Source organism: Xyrauchen texanus, unplaced genomic scaffold (assembly GCF_025860055.1).
Source record: "Xyrauchen texanus isolate HMW12.3.18 unplaced genomic scaffold, RBS_HiC_50CHRs HiC_scaffold_1055, whole genome shotgun sequence".
Lineage (NCBI taxonomy): Eukaryota > Metazoa > Chordata > Actinopteri > Cypriniformes > Catostomidae > Xyrauchen > Xyrauchen texanus.
Genome location: NW_026265383.1, coordinates 1 through 12,626, shown reverse-complemented (window position 1 = coordinate 12,626; position 12,626 = coordinate 1). Strand labels below are relative to the sequence as shown.

The 12,626-nt window shown below is 38.6% G+C and overlaps 1 protein-coding gene across 1 annotated transcript; it reads left to right on the top strand.

The window, feature by feature from the left end:
* Nucleotides 1–6,366: 6,366 nt before the first annotated feature.
* Nucleotides 6,367–7,876, top strand: LOC127641554 (E3 ubiquitin/ISG15 ligase TRIM25-like). Its single transcript, XM_052124573.1, has one exon. The coding sequence runs from the start codon at nt 6,477–6,479 to the stop codon at nt 6,828–6,830; it is 354 nt and encodes a 117-aa protein (XP_051980533.1). The 5' UTR covers nt 6,367–6,476; the 3' UTR covers nt 6,831–7,876.
* Nucleotides 7,877–12,626: the final 4,750 nt, after the last annotated feature.

The window sequence follows — 12,626 nt, the reverse complement described above, 5'->3', positions numbered from 1 at the left end:
CAGAGGTTAAATTGGGCCGGAGCGCACCGGAGCGCAGCTCCGCCTCCTCAGGTCCACAACACACCCTGCCGGAGCTCAGCTCCGTCTCCTTCAGCACCAAATATTGTTATTCCACTTAAATTATTTTTCATCTCCTGACTCCTGGCAAATACATGGCATATAAGACTGAGTAATTAGCAAGACTACACAGAGACACCCAGGCTACATGGAATTATCAGACGTCATAAATGCATTAATCGCTGGTTCAGCACCCCGCCCACAACCATCAGGGGAAAACTGTCACTATTCTAAGACAGCGACGTTACCATGGAATCCCGCTAACGGCTAGAGTGATCGAATATAAAAATAGCATGTAGCTAGAACATGTTATATAACTAAAGCATGTTAGTTTACATGTTAAATGAACTACTAAATGAAGAATAACATCAGCTGCGTGAGCATCTAAAGTAATATATTGATTTTTAACAGTTTGCATATACTGTAGGTGCACGACAGTGACGCCAGACTGCTCCTGTCTGTACATGAGCCCATTATTATCCCATTTGTTACCTAATATTTATACACATATTACACAGAAGGAAAGGCTCCTCATTACCATGGTTAGGTCAGTGTGCTAGTCTTAAATAATAGTAATAATAATAATAAATGAATGTATTTATGAAAAATAAATACTAGCTGAAACACATCTTGAAACTTTAAACTGCCACTGTTGATGTCTAATAAATTTTACCTTTAGATTATTTCATTTGAAACTGAAATATTTTGTCAAAATATAACAGTTACTTTTACTGTAAAATCCTGAAACAAATTTGTAAAGGTGATGTGTGTAATTATTAATATTTTTAACTATTTTGGTAAAGGGGCCACATCGGGCTTTAAGTAGTGCATGGGGGGGCCACATTGTAATGCTTTTGAGATACAATGTTCTGCATTGATTTGGTTTTTGTAACTTTTAAGCCCAGAAATAGTTGTGTACTCAATTTTCTGAAGTGTATCTGTGACTAATGGGACTATTCTGCAATTGCCTAAAGTATTATATTGCTCTCAAAGATAGATACTTTTCTATCAGGCATTACAAAACTCAATAAAGGCAGAGATTATATATTTTTTTCCAACTCTACTTCCCTGTTAATTTATTATTCAGTTTTACTAATAATAAAAAAAAAACTTTATAGAACGTTTAATGTTTCTTGTAAAGCGGGCTGAGTTTACTCTTTTTTTTTTCTTTACCCGCTTACATGCTAAAAGTGTCATGATGCGTTTCTCCTCGATGGTTTTCAACACTCAACAGAATAACACAGGCTGCATGAATATGATAAATAATTACTGCAAGAGCTACATTAACATACAGGTGCGAAGGGACTTCAACGTTTCTAAATTGTACAAATAAAAAATACATTTAGCTACATATTCGTCTCTGGCTTGCAATATTTTCAAACATGTTCCGTTGAAATCCGTTGCCTGCCTGTTAAAGGGGTCATGACATGGGTTTTTTTTATTGTATTATTATGTTCCCTTAGGTGCAATTATAGTATTAATATATTTTTTTTTTAAGAAAAACTTTTAAAATCTAGTGATTTATGACCTTTTCCCACCCTGTTTCTCATCCTCTGATTCAAACAGTCTGTTTTGGGGGCGTTTTCCATTTAAGACTTCAGTGTTAACGCCCACTGTTATGATTGGCTAACGTCAGTGCCTATGTATCAATTATTGACGCTTCCAGCCAGAACAATATGCAAGTAAACTAAGTAAAAACACTGTGATTATTCATAATGAATGAAATTGCGCTTTTAAATAGTTTAAAGTTTAAAATAGATTACTTACAGTTTGCGTCGCCGTTGTTCCCAGAATAGTCGGCACGGACTTATCTTTGAGCAACAGTTTTCTGGCAAAGCCAGCATCATATTGAGATTTGTTCTCAAAACAGTCATCCTTAAAATGTACAGAACAAACGCTTAAGTTAACACTGCCGTGACTGGGACGTCCGCAAAAAATAAACTGCATCCATTTTTCCCTGACGCCTGGATCTTTCGGCAGCTTATTCAGAGGTTTTGTTTGACCACAGCCAGGAACAGCACATCTGTGTGGCATCGTAATTTTCCTGTGCACAAGTAGTCTCTGTCAGAGCTCGCTGTCCATCGACTGAACACTTGTGAGGCGCGACGGCGATACTGAAATGAGCGTAGTTGTCTTTGCGCTTTAAAGCGTAGTTATCTTGTGCTGGAGGCGGTCATATGCAAACGCTGTTACGCCACTTCTAACCGCCACGTCACTTCTAACCATGAATCCAGAACGAGCTGTATTTTGAGCTTGATTAAATAAATGATTCGTTTAGAATGGGGAGGATGTCTTAAAATATTAAACTTGCAGGACGTTTTAATGATACAAAGACCTCTTATATACCAAAAGATCAAGGCAAATTTGGTTTCTCATGTCATGACCCCTTTAACATTCAAGATAAAAAATTATAATAAAATAAGTGAACTGTAAAGTATTTGTCTTTGTTTGAATAACTACTCAACCCTACCTTACACATTAATACTGGAAAAAGAGCCCCATTGGTGTAAAAACCCTAAGTCATTTTACGGCGGGATTTTGAATGATGACCATTCACGGTAAATAAGGGCTCCCCCTCCCTACAAAAGCCAATTTAACCACTGATCCCTACTCACCTGAAGGACGGATAGATCAGGCAAATCTCCAGTCAGGCCTTTGTAAAGTGTGTGCTCCTGCATATCCACAGGTATTTTAATTCAAACATGCAACATATTGTAATAAATCTACAATATTCAGCCTTTACCTTACACCCTCGGTTGTTGCTCTACACTTTTATTATAATAAATACTTATTTATATAGCTTGCTCACTGTATAATCATGATAGCCTAATACTTATAACACAAGATTGCATCTTAAACGAATGACTGAGTTGAAAACTTGAATAAGAACGCATTTTACACAGAGGGGACCAGCTAGGGAAACTTATCTGCCTACAATAACTGTTTTCATTTGATTTGAGTTACATTAAACATGAATAACCTTAGCCGAGTCCCCAGGAACATCGGGCTATTAAAGTAACAAGCCTGTAACTGTGGTCTTATCAATTCTAGCTTCACCATACACTCAAACTGTGAGGTTTATCTGATTTTCTCATGGACCTGTAACACAATGCCCTGACAGTGACTTCACCGGTGTCCTGATCTTTATTAGAAACTGAGAGGAGACCAAGTTAATATAATTTATATCACAATTATCACAAAAATTAACAAACAGTCTGCTTTTAAAACTAAGAAAAAACAAGCTTCTATACTAACCTTACATTAAAAATGAACACGTGGCTGAACTAGCTTAGCCAGCTATCTGCCGGCACACCACATTAGATTAAAATACTTACCCTTGTAGTTGTGCAGATAACTCGATATGTAGAGTTTAAAGCCCTTGTCCCTCTTGCTTGTCGGAGCAGGGGACCAGGCATCAACAATGCGATAAACATCGCTGATGCGTATTTTCGGAAGATGGAGACATCGAGTAAAAACAGACATTTTGGGCTGCAGCGCAAGTAAACCGGAAACAGATATGGCGTACAGCGGAACTTCACAGTTCAGTCTTTGTAATGTGTTTTAGCAATACATTTTTAACATTTATAATGCGTTTAGATTTTTTTTTATTGCCTTTACAGCGACTTTAACACTTTCTTAAACATTTGTACAGGTCATAATTGCAAAACCTGTAAAAGGTAAAATAACAAAAAAAAAAATCGAGGTTGGAAAAAATGTAGACATAAACGAAATTTCTGCGCAACTGTGAAACCAGAGGATAATTTCGCTTTTTCATTGAGTTTATCCTTCACGTCAAAACAGGGATTTTCATGTTTATGATAGATATCACCATGGTTGCAAATTAATAAAAAAAATTAAAGTATACCCGAGATTTTGGCCATGTTGCAGATGTCTTTCACTGTTCACTGATAGGCATTCGTGAAAAGTCTGACTTCATCAATTTATTCTGCTAAATTGTTCATACCATGAATTAAATATCTATTTTAAAACCTAATCAGAATCATAAAGATATTTATTGCCAAGTAAGTTTTACAAAAGGAATTCTTTTTGGTTTATTGGTGCATGTCTCAAATGCGCAGCAATCAAAGAAATGTAAACAATTTTCAAGTGCATAAAATAATTCAATATATTTTACATATATTACTGTATAATCGCTTCAGAGTTTCAAAGTAATTTAAATGTCATTTCCTAAACCTTACCTTATCATGGAATCAAGAGTCAAGACTCTGTTATAAACCCTAATGGCTTTGGAGCAAAAAATAGCCAACATGGCTGGTCGATTTTGAGAGTACAAATCTTTGTATTTCAAAGCGGCTTGCCGCCAGCTTTTCGCGGGCGGCATATCGCAAGAAATGGGAGTGACGAATTCGGCGGCAAACGTTTCATCCCCGCCAGTGGGACGCACCTATAGCTGACATCTTAGGGACGGCGGCAAAAAGAAGCCGTGCGGATATTTTTTGCTATCTGGGGTGGCCCGTTTGACACCTCTGATATAGATTATGAAAAATTGTGATACTATCAGCCTTAGAAACGGCTGAAAATAATAACAAAAAAAGCTTAAAAATGTAATTTTTTCTTATTTGACAATACACGTACAGACGTTTATGGAACGCCAGGCAGTTCAAATATACGCGTTGTTTGCACGTTGTTAACGTGTTGTCTACGCGTTAACTTTTCACGCGTTGTTTACGTGTTGTTAACATGTTGTTTACGTGTTGTCAACGTGTTAACAACACGTAAACAACGTGTTGATTTCATGTGATTCTGAGCCATTTGGCCACTTGTCCAGTTTGAAGGGGTGAGTGTTGCACTTTTCCATTGGCTGCTGAGTTGTAGGTTTAAACCATTTCTGTAAGCCTGGGGGGTTTGCCTGCCACCAGGGACGGACTGGGGCTAAAAAACAGCCCTGGACTTTCTCCCAAATAGGCCCATCATCCGGCCATTCGCCACTAGCCGCGCAACAGACACTAGTAAAACATGTAAAATATTCTGACTGACTGTTATTTAGACCGTTATTTACTTTATGGTTTCCATGGTGACGCGCCATTGCTTGTCACGTGACACAATCGCAGCCACAACAGCACTGAATGAATGATGATATGCTTTATGCCGCTTTTCCTTTTTTATTAAAAATATTCACACATTTGTTAGCATGTTAGCATGAAATATCTGATATTCAGATTGTCAAATAAATGCAAGTGGGTGAGTTTTGTTGTCTAAACACCTTTATAACGATCGCGTTAGTTGAGCTGTGAGCGATGGGCTGCGCCATAGTGCCACAGTTCAGAGAATCGGATCTGTTGGATTTAGGCTACAACACGCTAATTCATCCACTTCTCCCAAAATACATGAAAGTAAGTGACCGTGAACTGGGAGAAGAATAGAGTAAACTTTAAAGTTACTTTCTCAATGTGTATCTGATTGATATGAATAAAACGTGTCTAATTATTATGGAAAGGAATATTATTGCCGCTTTCCATAGACATCAGTGTGTATTTTACAAACTCTATGTCTCTCTAAATGTATTGTATTGTTTGTTTAGTACCTACGTATGCGAAATGAAATTATATGTCTGAAACCTAAAACCTAAAAGAAACATTATGTGGTTGAAAACACTGAAAACTAAGTTGTGATATGACAGCGCTGAGCTGAGTCCGTCTCTGGCTCAGCGCCAGCCAACGCCGAAAGCACATTTAATATTAGCAGCTAATCACGGTGCACTGACCGTTCTAATCACACTGGTGTGTGTGTGTGTGTGTGTGTGTGTGTGTGATCGTGACGTGCGAAAGGGTTAATTTCGTCCTGGCTGCAGCTCATGTACAAAACTGTACATTTTTCTAAACTGACCTGCTTCCATTACAAATCTGACTGCGGCCGGGGACGAATCACAAACTGGCTAGTAGGCCGACTCTTCTTCCTCAGTTTTTTTTTTTTTACACGTTGCATATAAGTGATCGTATTAGTGTCCCTACTGTTGGCTGTTCATATTGCTTTATTATACTTTTTTTTGTGCCGTTCTGGACTTTTCCCGAACGCACAGATTGTCAGTCCGTCCCTGCCTGCCACTATTTAACATACTAAGATCCTCTAACGTGTTGTTGACGTGTTGTCTACGCGTTGTCTACGTGTTAAAATTCGCGTATATTTGAACTGCCTGGCGTTCCATATGCCGTATTTACGTTAGACGTTACGCCTAAAGACATTTTTAATCGTTTGGCCTTCCACAAGAGTAAGCCTACTCTCGGAAACTTCATGAAATGAGTGACGTAAGACTTTATAGCCCCGCCCCACGCCCCGGAGACTTCCGCCCTGGCGATTCTCCTGCCCTCTCGTCCAAGTTTCACTTTCACAGAAACAGGCGAAGTGAATGGCGTTGTTCAGCTGTTGTATGTCTCTTTGTGTACAGGACATGCGGTAAAATGGCGGAAGCCAGTATTTCAGTGGCTGAGGAGCAGTTAAGCTGTCCCATCTGTTTGGATCTACTGAAGGATCCAGTGACCATTCCCTGTGGACACAGTTACTGTATGAGCTGCATTACAGACTACTGGAATCAGGATAATCACCTGAGAGTCTGCAGCTGCCCTCAATGCAGGCACACCTTCACTCCAAGGCCTGTTTTAGGGAAGAATGTTGTGTTTGCTGAGATGGTGGAGAAACTGAAGAAGACAAGAATCCAAGCTGCTGTTCCTGCTCACTTTTACGCGGGACCAGGAGATGTGGAGTGTGACGTCTGTACTGGGAGAAAATACAACGCTGTCAAGTATGAGGTGTGATTTATGCACTTTTTGGCGATCGCTAAGCAAACTGAGAGGTGAACTAACGTGTATACGCTCGCGAGCCGTCTGGCCAAAATCCCATAGTATTCAGGCGTCAGATGTAAGATTTGAGACGTCACACGTCACGGTCACGTGTTGGAGCTGCGCTCAAAGTCCGCGGCGGCGTGGCGGCGACGTAGCTGAAAAAGGATTGTATTTACTTTGCGTCTGAATAACGTACGCGTGGGTAAACGTGTGGATAAACGTCTGGATAACGTACGTGTGGATAAACGTGTGGATAAACGTCTGGATAATGTACGTGTGGATAAACGTCTGGAAAATTTAGTCAATGGCAGGAAAGATTAAAGTAGAATTAAAGTAAATTCCTATGTACACTAGCAATGGACTAGCCTACACAGAAATTCAGAAACGCAGAATTAGAAAATTATCTGTTTTTGTCACATAACACACACAGGAAACAGTAATCCAATAGCAGTAGTTTTTAATGGGGTAATCCAAAATCGTAGTCTTCCAGGCAGGGGTCAAAATCCAAATAATCAAACCAAACACAAGAACTAAAACAAGCTAGAAACAGAACTCAGAAGTGGTGTGACATATAACAAGGACTCCGTGACAATGACTGAACAGACAGGGTATAAATACACAGATACTAACAATGAATAACAGGGAACAGCTGGGTACAAAGATGACGGGGAACAGCTGAGTGCAATGAACAGTGATTGGTACAGACAAGGATTGTGGGGAATGCAGTTCCAGAGTGAATGGTGACAGTATGGGGAAGAGACCTCTAGTGGACACCCGGGGAAACACAAACCAGACACTGTGACAGTTTTATATCAATATTTTAATCAATATTTTCATACGTTATAAGTTATAATTATAAAATATATATAATTATAGAAATTATAAGACTGTATACGAAAAACTATGTAAAAAAATTATATATATATATATATATAATTTTTTAACATAGTTTTTCGTTAACATATATAAATATATAAAATAGGCAACTCGATCAAAAGAGTTAACCCACTACCAGCCAAGCTTTGAATACTACTTTTAAGTATCTTGATCAAAAGATTAGCGTACAAGTGCAGGCCAAATATACTTGGACTTTTCTCTCAGTATAAATCAAGTAGGGCCTATACCTAATGTAATTTTAAGTATATTTCTGAGAGGTACATAAAGTATATTTTTGAGAAGTATATAAAATGTAGACTGAAAGTATACTTATTTTTTAGTTGAAAAGAAGTAATAGAACAATTTTGGTAAGTGTTAGCCTTACTAAATGTATAGTTTTATAAAATTGCTGTAGGCTGCAGTAAAATCTGTCAAATATCAACTGCAAATTTGAATTAATTGATTTACCTTTTTCTAACTGGCAGCCTTAAGTAAGATAACAGTTTTTGCAGTTCTACTATAAATCTTACGTGAGGCCTACATATAAATATACTAATTATACTGATTACTAATAGTGTCTACACTGTTGTACAACCCACAAAAAAAACATGAAAACGTGTGTGTTATGATTACATCCCAAATTAAAAAGGTACAATAGTAAAGATAATAGATATTTCCTAAGTATTAATCCACGCGCTTATCCACGCATGCGTTATCCACGCGCTTATCCACGCGTACGTTATCCACGCGCTTATCCACGCGTACGTTATCCACGCGCTTATCCACACGTACGTTATCACACGTCATTGGTCACGGCAATGTACGTGACGATCGACACGATGATTGCTTAGTTTGCAAAGTAAGTGCACAAATCACACCTCATAGTCAAGTCCTGTCTGATGTGTCTGGAGTCTTACTGCCAACGTCATTTTGAACGTCATGAGGAATTTCATTCAGGAAAGCGACACAAATTGACTGATGCCACTGGACGACTACAACAGATAATCTGCCCTAAACACGACAAACAGTTGGATATCTACTGCATCACTGACCAGCAGTGCATTTGCTATCTGTGCACAATGGATGAGCACAAAGCTCATGACACTGTAACAGCTGCAGCAGAGAAGACTGACAAACAGGTATGAACTAAGACAAAGTTGTTCCAAACTCGTTTGATGTGAAACACAGAAGATGTTTCAAAATCTTTTCTAGATTACAGAAACATGAGCAGAATATATGTCGACAGAGAATAGGCAGAATAAAGAGAACGACATTGTAGGCTAAATTGCCTAATATTACACCATAAACAGACGTTATCCCTCAGTGACAACCCAACCAAAGACTGTTTAGGCCGAGACAGGGCACTTGCATTAAAATTAATTGGAGAAATTTGAACGCCCAATACGGCGGATGTACCGCCTTACACGTAATAGAGCCAATCACCTTTTAGATACGCACTCCTTGCCTGTCAGTCTACTCGGGAACGCGCAATCGCATTAGCTGAACCGGCCTGAATATTATTATTATTTTTTTTATTTTGTTTTTTTTCGTGATCTGAGCTAAAAAAAAAAAAAAAAAAAAACTATATTAATTATAAAAAAGTTTTGGATGTCTCGGTATTTCCCCATTCAAGTTCTTTTATGGAATGCGGAACTATTTCTAGGTTAATATATTACTGATGCAGTGAGATCCAGCAGATGGAAATTACTCCAATAAATCAGATGATTTCTAGAAGGAATAACAACTTTAATTTGTAAAAATTAATAAATGAATACAAATGAAATGAATACTGAGAATAAATGTGATAATACAGAACATAAATGTTGGATTATAAATGTTAAGTCGATATATCTTAAAGATATATCCAAGGACGAAGTCCTGGGATAAACCTAACAACTCAAAGTCTTGTCTTTGTCTAATGAACATAAGTAAATGGAAAAAAGTTAAAGAACAGAGATAAGTTGAGATGAGGCATCAAATCAAAATCAAATCAAATCACTTTATTGTCACACTACTGTGTAAACAAGTGCAACAGTAGGTGAAAGTCTTGTGTGCAGTTCTGAATAACATAGCAGTACCAATGACAATAAACAACATATTTACACAACACAATTTACATAACAAATGTACACATACTTACACAACACAATATACAATGTACAGTAAACAATACACACAATATAGAATACACATACAATAAAAATAAGGGTATATCAAATATATATACAGTAGTTGAATTGGGGAGAATCAAAGTTGGTGATCAGATGCTAAGAGAGAGCTGAGGTGTTAGTGTGACACCCAAAGATTGCTGAAGATCTTTATACCCTCTTGGGACTGTGCCAGCAGGCATTTCCTTATTTAGGTGCAGAAAGTTCTGTACAATAATGTAATAACCCTGAGTGTCAGGTCAGGCGGTGATGACTAATAGAAGTGTGAAAATTGTGGTTTGAGTGGAAAGATAGACTACAGCTCCACTCTTACATTTATTTATGCAAACTGCTCGGTAAATGTACAGTGGGTACGGAAAGTATTCAGACCCCTTAAATTTTTCACTCTTTGTTATATTGCAGCCATTTGCTAAAATCATTTAAGTTCATTTTTTTTCCTCATTATTGTACACACAGCACCCCATATTGACATATCACATGGTCCTAAGTATTCAGACCCTTTGTTCAGTATTTAGTAGAAGCACCCTTTTGATCTAATACAGCTATGAGTCTTTTTGGGAAAGATGCAACAAGTTTTTCACATCTGGATTTGGGTATCCTCTGCCATTCCTCCTTGCAGATCCTCTCCAGTTCTGTCAGGTTGGATGGTAAACGTTGGTGGACAGCCATTGTCAGGTCTCTCCAGAGATGCTCAATTGGGTTTAAGTCAGGGCTCTGGCTGGGCCATTCAAGAACAGTCACGGAGTTGTTGTGAAGCCACTCCTTCGTTATTTTAGCGGTGTGCTTAGGGTCATTGTCTTGTTGGAAGATGAACCTTCGCCCAGTCTGAGGTCCAGAGCACTCTGGAGAAGGTTTTCGTCCAGGATATCCCTGTACTTGGCCGCATTCATCTTTCCCTCGATTGCAACCAGTCGTCCTGTCCCTGCAGCTGAAAAACACCCCCACAGGATGATGCTGCCACCACCATGCTTCACTGTTGAGACTGTATTGGACAGGTGATGAGCAGTGCCTGGTTTTCTCCACACATACCGCTTAGAATTAAGGCCAAAAAGTTCTATCTTGGTCTCATCAGACCAGAGAAACTTATTTATCACCATCTTTGAGTCCTTCAGGTGTTTTTTAGCAAATTCCATGTGGGCTTTCATGTGTCTTGCACTGAGGAGAGGCTTCCGTCGGGCCACTCTGCCATAAAGCCCCGACTGGTGGATGGCTGCAGTGATGGTTGACTTACTACAACTTTCTCCCATCTCCCGACTGCATCTCTGGAGCTCAGCCACAGTGATCTTTGGGTTCTTCTTTACCTCTCTCACCAAGGCTCTTCTCCCCCGATAGCTCAGTTTGGCCGGACAGCCAGCTCTAGGAAGGGTTCTGGTCGTCCCAAACGTCTTCCATTTAAGGATTCTGGAGGCCACTGTGCTCTTATGAACCTTAAGGGCAGCAGAAATGTTTTTGTAACCTTGGCCAGATCTGTGCCTTGCCACAATTCTGTCTCTGAGCTCTTCAGGCTGTTCCTTTGACCTCATGATTCTCATTTGCTCTGACATGCACTGTGAGCTGTAAGGTCTTATATAGACAGGTGTGTGGCTTTCCTAATCAAGTCCAATCAGTATAATCAAACACAGCTGGACTCAATTGAAGGTGTAGAACCATCTCAAGGATGATCAGAAGTTAAATATATGAGTGTCACAGCAAAGGGTCTGAATACTTAGGACCATGTGATATTTCAGTTTTTCTTTTTTAATAAATGTGCAAAAATGTCAACAATTCTGTGTTTTTCTGTCAATATGGGGTGCTGTGTGTACAATAATGAGGAAAAAAAATGAACTTAAATGATTTTAGCAAATGGCTGCAATATAACAAAGAGTGAAAAATTTAAGGGGGTCTGAATACTTTCCGTACCCACTGTACATATCTCAGCAAAACGTGAGGACAAGTGTCCCGAAACATATCCTGTTGTGTACTAGGGCTGTCAAAATTGCTCAAAAATGACATTCGAATATTCCCTCTAAAAAAAACACATATATTCGAACTATTCGAATATCTGGTTGCGCATTTGGTCAATGACGCGCATTACGTCAATAACAGGACAAATTAATACAAAGAGACATAACTATTTGTATAGGTAGTTTATTTAAGTTTAAACATATTTGACAACGTATTACCTACACAAAAACAAGTAAATCAACTAATGGCCAAGACCTCACTCTCAGCTGCACGCGCAGGCACTCTTTCTCTCTCTCTCGCCCTCACGCTCTCTGCGCATAACGGTTTAAAAGAACAACAACAATAAACAAATGTTGAGTGCTGATCAAGAGTTTTGTGCAAGCAATATAAGGTCGCGACTCTTGTCCCAAATATAGCAGGCTTCATTCAGTGATTAAAACAAATTATTAACATTAATTGAAGTTTTACAGTATATAGAACCGACATTGAACGCTCCGAGCGAGCTGTGCTGTGGTAAACATGGAACTTTTCCTTGACATGAAACGGTAAATAATCAAACCAGTGGAAGCCTGCAGTGCATGAAACTGCTGTATCTAACCTACCTTATTCATGCAACATCTATTCAGTCAGTACAGTAGCCTTACATTTTAGTCATGTTTCTGTTTAACGTTAAATAAAATGAGGCACACAATTCCGAGAAATTTTTTTCACCTTCGAATTTCTGTTTTTTAAAACTATTCGAATATATATTCGAATTTAGAATATTCGTTGACAGCCCTAT